General features: G+C 35.2%; 2 protein-coding genes across 6 annotated transcripts in view; one reads left to right on the forward strand and one right to left on the reverse strand.

The window, feature by feature from the left end:
• LOC107438339 (SAXO downstream of blistered) overlaps nt 1-15038 on the forward strand; it is a 96260-nt gene extending 81222 nt beyond the window's left edge. For all 5 annotated transcript variants that reach the window (XM_043048000.2, XM_043047999.2, XM_043047997.2 and 2 more), the window contains exons 4-5: nt 775-8686; nt 12247-15038. In XM_043048000.2, the coding sequence (XP_042903934.1) occupies nt 775-8686; nt 12247-12802 (8468 nt within the window). In that variant the 3' untranslated portion in view covers nt 12803-15038. The remainder of the gene's footprint in view (nt 1-774; nt 8687-12246) is intronic.
• Nucleotides 1-16421, reverse strand: part of LOC139426007 (uncharacterized) — a 491229-nt gene that overhangs the window by 326926 nt on the left and 147882 nt on the right. The window lies entirely within an intron of this gene.

Here is a 16421-nt window from a genome sequence, read left to right on the forward strand (position 1 = left end):
TATGGTGATAATTAATATAACTTGTTATGTAACTAAAACTTATTATTACAAATTCAACAATGTTGATGGTATTTTTTATTTAAGTAAAATAGCTTGAATGTATATTTTTCTCGAGTCTTTCAGTTGTGCTCTGAGTTAGTTTCTAAGTGTAATATTATTATTTTTGCCCTAAATAATAATTATTATTAGAAATATTCAGTTATTCACATTTAACACAATAATTATCCCCTATTAATTTACTTCCATAAGGGATAATTATTGTCCAATATAATTATTATTGTCCTAAATAATAATTATTATTACAAATATTCACATTTGACACAATTATTATTCACTAAAGTGTAACTATAAGTTATGATAGTTGCAGTTTACCTTTAGTTCTGCTACTACATTAAACTTGAAAGTACTGATCTAACAAATTGAGATTATTTTTAGGAAAAAAAATTGATAATTTATTCACGCTACTCTTTTCTTGGAGTCAAATTCTAAAGCTCGTAAAGTCACTTTGTTTGATTGGAAATTACGGTTAAGTTAGCACAACGTGCCATAACTTAATTAAGTTTCATCCACAGATTGAACTTATATGTCAATAGAATGGAACCGATAGACTTTTATAATTAAAAACAAGGAAATCCGGGAAACAAAAATTGCTTCAATTTACCAAAGATTATTTAGTGATATCACGTGATTATTTTTAAAACAATAATCTATTTGATATAATCTATTTTTTACCTCGAATTTCGTTTTCATTTATATCCTTTTTGTTCATTGTAGAGGAGCACAGGAAACAGAGAAAACAATGGGATCTCTCCCACGATGAGATGACGTCAAATGTATCAGAGAATCAGGGAGATATGCACAGTTGTATGGCAGAATCAACGAGTCATGCAATGGCAATCTCAGTTAATGATAAAGGAAACAGCCAACAAGTGAACGCCGCGGGAAGTAAGAGATGGTCAGGAAAGCATGTTCCAAAGACGTTACCAATCAGAAGACCAGACAATCTAAAGTCGGAAGGACCAGGTGATTTTCAGACAACGCATCAGCAAGATTTTAACAGAAAGAGCACGGTTATACAAAATTCTAGTCACACTATCGAGACTTCATCGTCAACGTTAATGCAAGAGTCTTCATGGAATCAGAAACAAACGTCAAAAACTAAAAAAATCAAAAAAGCTGATAATCTTACTTTGTCTGGATCTTTAAATCATGAAACAACTAACCAATCTGACTATACAGGAAACGCATTTAAAAGCAAGTTCTCCCAAGAGGCATCGCATCAAAACGGTTCTCGCCACAGGCCTAAAACAAGCCTTAAAGTCGGTGGGGAATTTCAATCTGACAGCTCCTATCAACAAGCGTATACTCAAAAGAAAGGGGGTCCTGATGTGAAAGTGAAAAAAGGAACGTCGAAGAGCAATTTAAAATTAGAAGGGGATATGAGTTTTGATACTACATCATTGGATTATAACGCAGCAAGTATACAGGTCAGCAGAGCATCAGAAAATTCAGATGGAATCACCGCTCTGAAGCCGAAACCAGCGAGACCAGAAAGTGAAATCAAAATACCGCCAGTCCCAATCTCTGATGAAACAACAGCTGTTACAGATTTTAAACAATGGAAGGTAGAGAGACCCACTATACGAAAGCCACAAGATACTTTACAGTTAGGTTACTCGAGTGAATCTCAGGTAACAAGCAAGGCAGAATTTTCCATGTCTAATGTTGAAACATCTACGAGCGATTATAAGACGTGGGAGGTATCGAGGCCAATTATTATGAAGCCCGAAGATAATATAAAATCCGGTGGAGATTTCAGTTTTACTACCACACATGATGTTGATTATTCTTCAGCGGGAGATCGGCTAAGCATGAGAAAATCAAATTTAGAACCTCTAACTGAAAGAACTGAAACGGATTCCCTTATAGCAACTTCTCGTTCAGAAGTAATACCTATGGAACCAAGGAGAGAAAACACTATAGTTATTGATTCTTTGCATAGTAATCAGGAAAGCAAGACTGTTATGGAGAATAAAATGATTACTTCTATTGATAGTAAGATGAGTGACATTCAGACTTCAGTTGAGGCACATGAGAGTAAACATGAAAATGTCCAGGAATCTATTGACCGCGCTCAAATTGATGCAGCGCAACATGTCTCTTCTGAGAGTGATATAACTTCAAAAGTAGTAGAAAGTCATGTACAAACAGAATCAAAGGCAACTTCAAGGGCGAATCAAAAACGTTCCGAAGAACTTATATCTGGGATAGAGGATGAAGATCAAACTTATGTAACCTGGGATGAAATACGTCCAAAACCTATCCGTCCCCACAGTAATCTTAGACAGGAAGGTGGAATGGAATTTGATACAACAAATAGAAGCGAATTTATTTCACGATCCGTGGAAAAAGTTCAAGGAATTCGGCCTAAGGCATCCACTAAACTTTTTGAAGGAGAATTTGATTCTACTACTATGAATCAAGTCATGTTTTCTCACGGACAGGCAGAAAAAGTTACTCCCATACGACCGAAAAGCAATCTTCATGTAGAAGGTGGAGATTTTGCGGGTGAAACAACATCCGCAAGAGAATTTCAGCCCTGGAATGTTACAAGACCATCACCTATAGTGCCTAAATCAAATCTGACTCAAGAAGGATCAAGGGAGTTTACAACTACAACTCATGCGGAGTTTGAAGCAAAACATCCTGAGAAAGTTTATCCCATTCGGCCCACGACCACAAACAAGCTAGCTGGAGGAGAAATGGATCTAACTACAACGAATAAGGCCATGCATCACGAATTTCCTATTGAGAGAGTAAAAAAAATTGTTCCTCAATCAACATTAAGAATGAACTCCGGGGATTTCACTACCGAAACTACTAATAGATCTCAATTTCAAGAATGGGAAATAGAAAGACCAAAACCTATTAGACAACACTCTAATTTAAGACAAGAGGGTTCTATGGACTTTACTACCATGAATCAATTACAGTTTGAGGAAAAGCCTTTTGAAAAAGTGTCTCAATTCAGACCACATACGACAGAAAAACTAACAGGTGAATTTGATGGAACTACTACAAATCAAGTTATGTTTGGTGCCCAATCTGGTGAAAGACCTCATATGATTAAACCTAAAGGAAATCTAGAGCTTGAAAAGGGCACATTTTCTAATGAAACAACAAATAAATCAGAATTTCAGCAGTGGCAATTATCAAAATCAAATGTTAAAACTCCGAGAGATAACCTTCAACAAGAAGGTGATATAGATTTTACAACAACAAACAAAACAGAATTTTATGGTAAAACCGGTGAAAGAACATCTGAAATAAGACCGAAAACTAACTCCATGATAACTGGAGAATTTGATGGCACTACTATGAACCAGATAATGTTCCAAAATTCCCCTGGAGAAAAATCTCAACCAATTAGACCGAAGACTAACATAAGGCTTGATGAAGGACATTTTTCAGATGAAACAACAACGAACAAAGAGTATCAAACTTGGCAATACTCAAAGCCTTCGCCGATTAAGCCTCATAGTAGCCTTCGTCAAGAGGGAAGTATCGATTTTTCTACAACGAATCAGTCTGAATTTTATGGAAAAACCGCTGAAAGAGTCACTGAAATAAGACCAAAAGCTGATAGTTTTGAATCAGGAGACTTTGATGGCACAACAACTAATCAAGTCATGTTTCATAATACAACTGGAGCAAGACCTCAACCTATTAGGCCGAAGACGAATATAAGACTTGATGAAGGACATTTCACAGATGAAACAACAACTAATAAAGAATATCAAGCATGGGAATATTCAAAACCTTCACTAATTAAGCATCATAGTAGTCTTCGTCAGGAAGGAAGTATTGATTTCTCCACAACAAATAAAGCAGACTTCGATGGCAAAACTGCCGAAAGAGTGACTGAAATAAGACCAAAAGCTGATTCCTTGCGTACGGGAGATTTTGATGGAACAACAATGAATCAGGTTATGTTTCAAAATACACCAGGAGAAAGACCTCAACCTTTCCGACCCAAGACTAATATAAGGCTTGATGAAGGAAGCTTTAACGATGAAACAACAACAAACAAAGAATATCAATCATGGCAGTATTCAAAACCATCTCCCATAAAACCGCACAGCAGCCTTCACCAAGAAGGTAGCATTGATTTTTCTACTACGAACAAAACAGAGTTCTATGGTAAAACAGCTGAAAAAGTTTCTGAAGTTAGACCGAAAGCTGATTCCATGATAACTGGAGAATTTGATGGAACGACTACCAATCAGGTAATGTTTCAAAATACTCCTGGCGAAAAATCCAAACTAATAAGGCCGAAGACAAATTTGAGGTTAGATGAAGGTCATTTTGCTGATGAAACTACAAATAATAAAGAATATCAAACTTGGCAATATTCGAAACCATCTCCCATCAAGCCGCATAGTAGCTTACGCCAAGAAGGAAGTATTGATTTTACTACAACAAATAATACACAATTTTATGGTAAGACTCCGGAAAGAGTTTCTGAAATCAGACCAACAGATTCCACAAAGATAATTGGTGATGGTGATTTCGACGGAACTACAACAAACAATGCTATGTTTCAAATTAGTCATGCTGAAAAGGTTAAAGGAAAGAGACCAACTACCAATATCACTCTTGAGTCTGGAAAATTCGAAGACATAACAACAAATCGTAGGGAGTTTCAAGGATATGAAATCAGTAAAACTGAACCTATAAGGCCATCTGGAAATCTTATCCAAGAAGGTGAAATGGACTTTACAACATCTAATCGTACTGATTTTCCACAGAAAACCGGTTCTAAAGCTGAACAAATAAGACCTCATCCTTCCTCTCCACTGACTGGTAAATTTGACGGAACAACTACAAATCAAACTATGTTTCAAAGTCAACCACATATTGAGCGAGTTCATGACATAAGACCTAAAGATAATTTACGAGTGGAAATCGGTAAATTTGAGGGTGAAACAACAAATACAAGAGAATTCCAACAGAAAGCTGCTTCAAAAGCTGAACTAATAAAGCCTCGTCCTTCCTCTCCATTGACCGGTAAATTTGACGGAACAACTACAAATCGCAGAGAGTTTCAAGGATATGAAATCAGTAAAACCGAACCTATAAGGCCATCTGGAAATCTTAGCCAAGAAGGTGAAATGGACTTTACAACATCTAATCGTACTGATTTTCCACAGAAAACCGGTTCTAAAGCTGAACAAATAAGACCTCGTCCTTCCTCCCCACTGACTGGTAAATTTGACGGAACAACTACAAATCAAACAATGTTTCAAAGTCAACCACATATTGAGCGAGTTCATGACATAAGACCAAAAGATAATTTACGTGTGGAAATCGGTAAATTTGCAGATGAAACAACAAATACAAGAGAATTCCAACAGAAAGCTGCTTCAAAAGCTGAACTAATAAAGCCTCGTCCTTCCTCTCCACTGACTGGTAAATTTGACGGCACAACTACAAATCGCAGAGAGTTTCAAGGGTATGAAATCAGTAAAACTGAACCTATAAGGCCATCTGGAAATCTTATACAAGAAGGTGAAATGGACTTTACAACATCTAATCGTACTGATTTTCCACAGAAAACCGGTTCCAAAGCTAAACAAATAAGACCTCGTCCTTCCTCTCCACTGACTGGTAAATTTGACGGAACAACTACAAATCAAACTATGTTTCAAAATCAACAACATATAGAGCGAGTTCATGACATAAGACCTAAAGATAATTTGCGTGTGGAAATCGGTAAATTTGAGGGTGAAACAACAAATACAAGAGAATTCCAACAGAAAGCTGCTTCGAAAGCTGAACTAATAAAGCCTCGTCCTTCTTCTCCACTGACTGGTAAATTTGACGGAACAACTACAAATCAAAGTATGTTTCAAAATCAACCACATATTGAGCGAGTTCATGACATAAGACCTAAGGATAATTTGCGAGTGGAAATCGGTAAATTTGAGGGTGAAACAACAAATACAAGAGAATTCCAACAGAAAGCTGCTTCAAAAGCTCAACTAATAAAGCCTCGTCCTTCCTCTCCACTGACTGGTAAATTTGACGGAACAACTACAAATCAAAGTATGTTTCAAAGTCAACCACATATTGAGCGAGTTCATGACGTAAGACCTAAAGATAATTTGCGAGTGGAAATCGGTAAATTTGAGGGTGAAACAACAAATACAAGAGAATTCCAACAGAAAGCTGCTTCAAAAGCTGAACTAATAAAGCCACGTCCTTCCTCTCCACTGACTGGTAAATTTGATGGAACAACTACAAATCAAACTATGTTTCAAAGTCAACAACATATTGAGCGAGTTCATGACGTAAGACCTAAGGATAATTTGAGTGTTGAAATTGGCAAATTTGAGAGTGAAACAACAAATGCAAGAGAATTTGCTTTTAAAGCGGGAAATAAACAAGTTCCAATTAAACCGAAATCCACTCTCGCACAAGAAGGAAACTTTGATTTTACAACTTCGAATCAGATTGAATTTGACGAAAAAGAAATGACCAGTAGGTCAACGCCGATACGTCGAAAAACAATAACGAAGACAGGAGGCGGAGAATTTTATTCAACCACTACAAATCAAGCCATGTTTCAGACACCGCCTGTGGATGTAGTTCGTGGGAAGAAACCTAGCGATAATTTACAACTTGAAGGAGGAGAATTTCAGGATAAAACTACTACAGGTCATGAGTACCAGCAATGGAAAGTTCAGAAGCCGAAATCTTTCCAACTAGTTTCATCGTTAGGACAAGAAGGCGACTTGTCGTTTGAAACGACGAATAATTCAGAATTTAAAGAGAGGAGTTTTGAAAAAGTTCAACAAATACGTCCCAAGACTAGTAACAAAATCGAAGGAGAATTTGATGGAACAACAACAAATCAAGTAATGTTTCAACAACCTGATAAGTTAGAAAGAGTAAAGCCTATACGCCATCAAAATAATTTGCATGTTGAGGATGGAAAATTCACCAATGAAACAACATCAAAAAGAGAATATCGACAATGGGTAAAAGCGGGAAATGTAGGTGTTAAAGGTAAAAAAGTTCTAGCTGCTGGAGTTCCATCGCAGAAAGAGACCGTTGTTAAAGATACACAGTCAAAATCTGAAAAGTTACAGAGTGGTAAGGCGAATAATGAATCACGGAAACTGCAAAGCCAAAGCAAAACATCTGCAGTTGTAGAGAAAGGAAATGTGACTATGTCAAATGAGAAAATTTCAACTCAAACAAGCAATGTAAAAATTAGTGATGAAACTCAATCGAAAACTAAATCTTCGGAGAGACACCAACGTTCAACAGTGGTTAGTGAAAATGTTACTAAACAAAATACATTAATAACAGCTCAAGCAAGTGAACAAACTATATCCAAAGACATATCTTCTGTAACCACAGATTCTGGAGCGAAAACGTCAAAAACTAAAGCAATTGTTCCGAGCGGTAATTTAAGTCTCGATGGAGAAATGAGTTTTGCAACAACATCTAAAACAGATTTTATTCAAAAATCTCCGCCTTCACATTCTCCACAGACAAACGCAGCAGTGCAAGGACGTAGCGGTAATTTAAGTATGGATGGGGAAATGAGTTTTGCAACAACATCTAAAACAGATTTTATTCAAAAATCTCCGCCTTCACATTCTCCGCAGACAAACGCAGCAATGCAAGGACGTAGCGGTAATTTAAGTATGGATGGAGAAATGAGTTTTGCAACAACATCTAAAACAGATTTTATTCAAAAATCTTTGCCTTCACGTTCTCTGCAGACAAACGCAGCAGTGCAAGGACGTAGCGATAATTTAAGTATGAATGGAGAAATGAGTTTTGCAACAACATCCAAAACAGATTTTATTCAGAAATCTACACCTTCACGTTCTCCGCAAACAAACGCAGCAGCGCAAGGACGTAGCGGTAATTTAAGCATGAATGGAGAAATGAGTTTTGCAACAACATCCAAAACAGATTTTATTCAGAAAACTTCGCCTTCACGTTCTCCACAGACAAAAGCAGCAGCACAAAGACGTAGCGGTAATTTAAATATGAATGGAGAAATGAGTTTTGCAACAACCTCTAAAACAGATTTCGTTCAAAAATCTCCCCCTCCTCGAGGGCAGAAATCCAATGCATCGGTTCAAGCACGTGGTGGTAATATTAATTTTAATGGAGACATGACATTCACGACTACTTCTCAGACTGATTTCTCCAGACAAACCGAATCGTCACAAAGACAGATGTCAAGTGCAACCGTACAGGGAAGGAGCACTCAAGCTCAGAAAACTACGACAAGTAACAGTCCTAACTACGAATCTTGGAAACTGGCGGATAATAAACTGTTATCTGCTTCGAGAGCTTCAGTTGAACAAAGAAATATTTCAACTAAATCTGTTACTGCCCAGAAAAATGAAATTCTAAGATCACCTGTTAAAGTACCACCAAAGCGTTTTAAACCAGATGATAACTTGAAAATAGAGCATGTCCCCTTTGACGGAGAATCTACATCAAAAATGGAATTCCGGAAATGGGAAACGAGAAAAGCTTCTTCGAAAAAAAGGAACGAAACCTTGAAGCAAGAAGGCAAGATGGAGTTTGAAGTTACTTCTAGTGATTATTCACCTGCAAAGGCTTTCCAGATGCACAGGCAGGCTGCTGCAAAATCAAAGTAGGTTCAAGTCTCTATATTAACTTAATTAAATATATTGCTTGAATTTTTTTACCGTAAATTTAACTAGAGTCAGACAGGGCTATAAGAGGAGCAAATTTAAACTTTTCGCCATTATTTTTGGTCGATAGAATCTATATCCAAATATAAAATACTGTTAACCGTATTATAAGTTGTGCTTGTTTCGTATCATTTACAAAGATTTATGATTATCTTTTATAGATAAATTGATTAATACAGGGTGTTTCAGGATTATTGGGACAAACTTTAAGGGCAGGTAGGGGACATCGCGAGGATTCAGATTTGCATAGAAACCCGTGGTTGGAACCGTTTTCATTCGCCACCAGGTGGTGTTGTTCACAAGAGCATTGGAAGAAACGGACTTGCATTGCCGCAGTCATTTGAGCTGTCGTCGCCCGTTGAGATATATCTATGTACATATCAGCTTTCGTATGAAACATTTTACGAACGCTGATTTAGCAGATATGCACATGATGTACGGATTGACTGAGGGAAATGCACGAGCAGCAGAAAGTTTGTATCGCGAAAGGTACCCACTGAGAGATGCACCGGACCTCCGGATATTATTGATTTGCTGCACTATTTGTGTAAATATAGATCATTACGAGTTAATAGGTATAAGGAAAGCGGGCCGCGAGTGACTCGAACTCCCAGACAGGAACAAAATATGTTGGATACCGTTCGAAGGAATCCGAACACCAGCGTATGAGCCGTCACAATATTCCTTCTGCTCTTGCATTTCATTCTGTCAATCCGCTACATTGTTGTTTATATCTGCTAGCTCTGTGTTCGTAAAACGTTGCTGCGGGCGATGACAGCCCAAATGACTAACGTTGCATACTTCTCTGCGGGCGATGACAGCTTAAATGACTAACGTTGCATACTTCTCTGCGGGCGATGACAGCTCAAATGACTGGGGTAATACTAGTATTTTTCCTTTTGTGAGCAACGCTACCTAGCGACGAACAATGACGTTTTTGCCCATGTGTTATGCAAACCTGAATCCTTGTGCCTATCTGCCCTTAAAGTTTGTCTCAATAATCTTGGGACACCGTGTATAATTACAATAAATGTTTTTACTAATAAATCGAAAATTGAACGTTCTGTTAAGGAGAATAAATTATGATGAACTTTACTTAAGTACCCTAATAAATAAAAAATGCTTGAAAGTTGTAGTACAAAAAACTATTTACTTTTTAAAAAGCGTATGTCTAGCAATTGTTGAATATCAATGAAATAATAAATTAATTTCGTTACAGCATTAAACTGGAATATCTAAAATATTCTATTTTTATAATACTCTATTCTTAGATTACTATTAAAAAATGTATTATTTTAAAAGAGCAATTACTTAATTTATATTTTAATTTAATAAGTAAAATTATACAAAAGAGTTTATCTTCTAACAAATACGGGATCCACTACTTCAAAGTACCCTAGTTTCCTTCTCTTACTTTATATTTGTGTCAGGCATAGTTTATAACACGTGTGTTTAATTTCGTTACTTAGGCATAGACTATTTATTACCTTAAAATTTTACCATTAATTTGGCTTAGTATAGCCGCATTCGGCAGATATTCGATGAAACCATGTAATACAACAATAAATAATTTTCGGCGTGTTTGTCTATGAACTCCACGCTTTTTATTTTGTTGCTTTTAACTAGCTCAATCATATGTAACTCTACAGAAAATTAGAAAGAAAAATTAGCCCAGATGCATATCGTTTGCGCACATTTTTCATCTTTTTAACACATTTTACAAGTCATACTAAAGGCCTGGTTTCTTAGGACAGGTCGGCGTTACAAAAAGTCAGCTTGAAGCCAAGCGAGAGCTAACCCCTGATTGGTCAATTTGTGAGTTAGACAGCATACGTCATCGAACGCTCAGCTTGAACGACGACTGACTTCCGAATCAACTGCAGTTGGATTACTACGTAACGTTAACGACGGAAGCAATGGCAGACAACATCCAACAGAACATTGAAATCAGCCAAGATTTTGATTTTAACATTGAACATAGCTTCTTCTTCATTTAGCTAAGCTGTAATGTGTTTTTTCTTGGACAAAGTCATTATTTATTCTCTAAAGCACTGGTCGACAATAAAAAAAAATCAATTCAAATTCAAAATAAATGTTTGTTTACGTTATTAACACATGCGCAATGCGAGATAATGTCTGCGTTGGACCGACTGCTCACGCTGAGCTAACAAAGCAGTATTTTGTTGGCGTCAGCGGTACGCCAACTTAACGCTGACGCCCAGATAAGGTGCTTGTCCTAAGAAACCAGGCCTTAACATGGAAACAGATTGAAGGGCTTTCTTCCGTAAGGATAGCTCAAATCCAACTGGTGGAGCCACGGTGGCTCAGGGGATAGAGCGCTCACCTCCCGATGAAGTGACCCATGTTCAAATCCTAGGGATGGCTGGTTGATATGAATTCTGCACTCGGCTCGCACCGACTACTCTGCTGAAGTAAAAATTCCCATAGTGGTAGACGGAGCACTGGTTAAAGTCTCCTTGCAGTCGGGTTAACCGTGGGAGGTTTTCCACTCCGTGTAACGCAAATGTGGGTTGGTTCCATCAAAAAAGTCCTCCGATAGTTTCTTCCAACGTTTGATCCAGAAATTCCCTTCCATTCTGGGTTAGGTTCAAAATTACACGGCTACGGAGTTGAACATTGGTAGTCGTTAACTCAGATTTGGGTCGGCTGTTCAACGTCGATTATAAAATTAAAATAAAGTTGTAATGGAGAGCCCAGTACTATTAGAACCAGATATACTATAGCGATTCGTGCCACCCATTTTATAATAGTTATGTGGTTTTCCATATTTGAGCACTGCTCGACTCTTAACAACTCTCTACTTTTACTATTGAACCACGTCGCACTAGAGCTGCGCAATGGGCTATTGGCGACGGTCTGAGAAACATCCCTGAGGATGATTCGAAGACACGCCATCACAATTTTGATCCTCTGCAGAGGGGATGGCACCCCCGCTTCGGTACCCCGACGACCTGCACGCGAAGTCGAGCACTTTACCTCGGTCCCTACGCAGACTAATCTAAGTGGTCACCCACCCGCAGCCAGTGATGCTTGACTTCGGTGATCTGCTGGGAACCGTGTCTTAACGATCAGTCCACTGTGGGACTATTCAACCACGATAAGGTGGTGAGTGGCCGATAAGCTTAGAGAGAGAGATTGCTAAAGTGCGCGAAATATGAGGGCATTTCTTTTGGTGAGAATTTCAAACTGGCATACCATTCCTGTTCTTTCGATGACAAGTAGGATATCTATTCACTTGTATCTGGTTTTCCGTTTTTTTTTCGCTTTAAAGTTCTTTACCTTCTTCCTCTAAGTCGCTGGATTAACCTTATTGGTGCGCATGACTTTCACTTTGTACACGCCGACTAATTATGGGAGACCTATTATTTGCACTTGTTGATTATTCTAATTCTCTTATTTAAATGATTTTATTCTCCTTTTCTTAGGATACATTAAGTTATCATTAATCCCAACTCATAACGCTATGTTCTTTTTCCAGAGCAAAAGCGGATCAAAGAACAAGCATTGGGCAATCTGGAGCGATGGAGTTCACCACTACTCAAGGGACTTCGTACCCTCAGACTTCGAACGTCGCCTCTCGGTCCAAGTCCATGCGACCAAAGTCATCTATTAAATTAGGAACGGAAGAAACTTCAATTAACGATTCAGTGTCGAGCACTCGATCGAATCCTGAAACATCAACGTCTCACGCTTCTTATATGGGACATTCTACTAGCACAAGGACGAAAGCGTATAGGCCAACAACGAGTCAGAACATGAGTGGTGATGGAATGTTCCACTCTGAAACCACTTCGAAAAGTTCTTTTACTGCACATCAAGGTAGCGTCGAAAAAGTTCGGACAATGAGACCTTCGAATCACAACATTTTGGAAACAGGAACTGATTTTATGGGAGATACTACTTATAGAAAAAGTTTTGATTCTTCAAAACAACACTGCTGTCCTGTTGTTGATTTAGAAGCCGGACGATTGCCATTTTCTTTTAATGAGGAAAAGAATGGTCATATGTTTTATGCTCCCCAAGTCCAAGGCTAGAATTTAAGCTGTGTTTTTTAAGAAATCAAAATGTTAAAGCTTTAAATAACGCGGACTAAACATTAACCTCTTTTTTCTAACATAGGTTTACAAATTGCAAAATGTCACTACATTTTTATCACGGTTTTGTCGAAGTACGATTAGAAAGTTACTTCAAGCTCAAATTTCTTCGTGCGGCAATTAATGACGTCGTAACATTTTAAATTTGCGACAATCTAAATCACATTTTTAGGTTATTTCTAATCAAAACTTAATTAATGCATTTGTATGATTTGAAAGAAATGGCAAATTATCTTATTGCTGTAAATTTTTTTTAAACTTTTATTTCTTGCTTAAATCAAAATACTGTTTATACAGCAGATAAAACGTGACATTTTACAATTGTTTACACCATATTCAAATGAAATGATTTTAATGATATGTACAGGTTTTATACAAAATGTTGATTAGCTACAGTTTTATTTCATTAACTCATAATACATTTTCTTTTATCTCAACAATAAGGAAATGAATGGATAGTTAAATATTTTATATGAAGTTAAAACGGTGTGTACCATTTCGAAAATTAAAAACTTTAAATACTTGAAAAACAATAAATAAATATTTTTAAACATTTCAACTAAATGAATAAAACAAACTGATTAGACTTTCAAATTAAAAGGATAAAGTAAATTTTCCAACAAGTTTAAAGTTATTATGGATAATAATAAATAATTTATTCATTTAACATTTCTATCCGCTTTGAAGATTGAGGAAGCATTTGCTAATTCTAATGACTGCGTGGGCTAATTGCTGTAAGATTCAATTACGGCAAGTTATGCTCTTTAAACTCTGAATTTCGCAAATATTTACCCCTCTAGTGACTTAACCTTCTTTAATTTAGTGTCTTACTCTTAAGGTTAACCTTTAACTTATGTGTTTTACAAATGCAGTTTTATTTTTCAGTTATCAAATAAGTCTTAGCACAATAGTGAACTGATCTACAATGTTGGTCTACCGCTTTGTAAGTCGTCCAGTTGCAAAACTCGTTAGCCGGTGTAAGGAATTTTAATTTTAAATACGAAAAACGACTACAGATTTAACTAACTGCACAATGCTGGATGGTGCTTCCCGAGTTTTGCAACTGGACGACCGAAGTTAGTCCACTATTGCGTTTATAGCTTCCAACTATTGTTAAACTTTTAGTTACGTAATTATCATTTATGTATTTTATTTCATGCATATAAAATGCCATTTTGTTGTTGATTTTATTTGTTCTACATAATTAGTTTTATTTTGAATTATGTTTTTTTGGTACTATTGAAAAAGTCACTCGTATTCTATCTCCTGACCTTCAATATCTGAAGCGAAAGTTGACGATAGCCTCAGCAATCAACAATTGTTTTTTGTTTTCGAAAAATAATTTTGATGTTAAGGTTTTTTTTTTTTGCTCGTTGTGGCAGTATATTTTATGAGATAGTAAGTTAATCAACGAGAATAGACTACTTATAAATATTCGATGTAAAAAGTTTTAAATGCAATGAGGGAATAGACAATCACGTAAAACTTAATACAATTTAAAAAATCAAAATTAAAAAGATTTTAACGCTATTGTAATGTATGGTGGTACACAATCCCATAAGAATTCTAAGATTATAATCATTGTGCTGGATAATTTCTAATAATACTAAACACATATGACAATTAAATAAAGTAATAATTTTAAAATGTTTAATCAAAATAATAAGTTGAAACTCTAGTTTTTAATTTTGTTAGAAAAACTATGTTAATAGAGTCTTACCTCTTTAACTTTATCGCGCTTTTCAAAAACCTCGAGTAACTTTATTTTTTAAATTTATTTAAAACTCAATTACTCAAGAAATAATGTAGAAAGAACGAATGTAGTATTATAAAATCGGTTTACTTCCTATTAAATCTGATTTCAAGCCCTAAAACATCGCAAAAACGTTTCCTTTTTTTACATATAAACTGGAATGGCAATAAAGGATAGAAAATCCAAGTTTAGAATTACTTTATATAACAAAATGCACTGTTGTTGCAATTATCATTGTTAGGCTTTATATGGTGGTTTTTGTTACATTGTTTTGTTTTATATTTACATTTTTGCAACAATTTTTAATGCTTGTATTTGTACATTTGTGTGTCCAAACCCGAAATTCTACTAACATGCTGTTATCAGAATTGATTGCAAGTTGTATACATTTTTATACTGGTTGAATAAATAAATTTTATATAACTGTTTCATTATTGAAATGAGTGTATTTAGCGTTTTTTTTTTTTGATATTTCACCATCATACGCAATAGTGTGTTTTTTTAATTGATTATTTTAACATCTATGCAAGAGAAAAAAAATTTCAGAATACATAAATAAAAATTAGATTATCAATCGAAGCAATACTGTGATGTTGATGGAAAATTATGCAACTTTTGAAATAAGTATACCATAATAACGGAATTGTTAAAACAAAACCATTTTTTAATATTAAAAGAGAATATTGTCTGGAAAATTGAATTTCTTCAGTTTAGAATTTTCAAGAATTTTAATATAATAATGTCATTTTCTTATGATGTTTTAAAGCTATTTTTATCCGAGTTACGCTATATTTAAGATTATCAGCCTCCTCAGAAAACTGAAAAAAAAAAAAAACTAGTCTCCAAACTTTTAAAAGAACATTCGAAAACTCACTTCATTACCTTTCCAATAATTTTTAAAAAAATTATTTCTTTCAATATTCAGAACATTGAAATGAAAAGGTAAAGCAGTGAGTTCTCGATAAAAATTTATATAAAAATTATACAACGTTTTTAGTCTTTGAGAGCACGCCAGTCAGCTTACCTATACTTCAGTTTTTAAAAATAGTTTTGCTTTGTATCATAGAATACGCTCTCCACTTCCGAAAATCCATTTAACTGAAAAGTACATTTCGCATTTAAATATATATTTTTATTTTTAATAATAAAAAAACATGTTAAATTGAACCTTCATATACTGAGAGCAAAAATTTTATCAATTGTTAAGCTAATTGCTAAATTTAATGCTGCAATAAATAATAAAACTATATAATAATAAAGTTTTGCTAATTTGAAGTTACAGCAGAGAAATAAAAACTGTAATAAAAAAATTATCGAAGTATTATTCTTTTATGCTCATACTGTAATTAATTTAATGTATTTAAAATAAAGCACAATTTTTATTATTTCTTTTGTGTTATAAAGTTGCTAAAAATTTTACAATTTTAGCCTAACTCTAATCATTTTAAAGCTTAAATTAAATTGGTGAAATAGCATATAAAAAATTCAAACGCACACATAAAAATACTTATATGAAATAAAAATATATTAGCCAAAGATTTTCTGAAATGTTGTAATTATTTTTTCGTGTTACAAAGCTCTGAAATTTTTTTTTGCACGGGATCTTACCTTTTATGTTATAAATGAAAACAGGAACAGGCTTAAGAAGCGGTGTTGGGCCGCCAGTAATCATTCAAGTAGATTGAGTTTCAAAATTAGAACAATCTATAATATTTTATATCATTCAAAATTTCGATGGATTTTATTTTTCGATTATTTAATGGATTTAAAAGTGTAGATAGTATATTCACATATCAGACCACGTGA

Source organism: Parasteatoda tepidariorum, chromosome 7 (assembly GCF_043381705.1).
Source record: "Parasteatoda tepidariorum isolate YZ-2023 chromosome 7, CAS_Ptep_4.0, whole genome shotgun sequence".
Taxonomy (NCBI): Eukaryota; Metazoa; Arthropoda; class Arachnida; order Araneae; family Theridiidae; genus Parasteatoda; species Parasteatoda tepidariorum.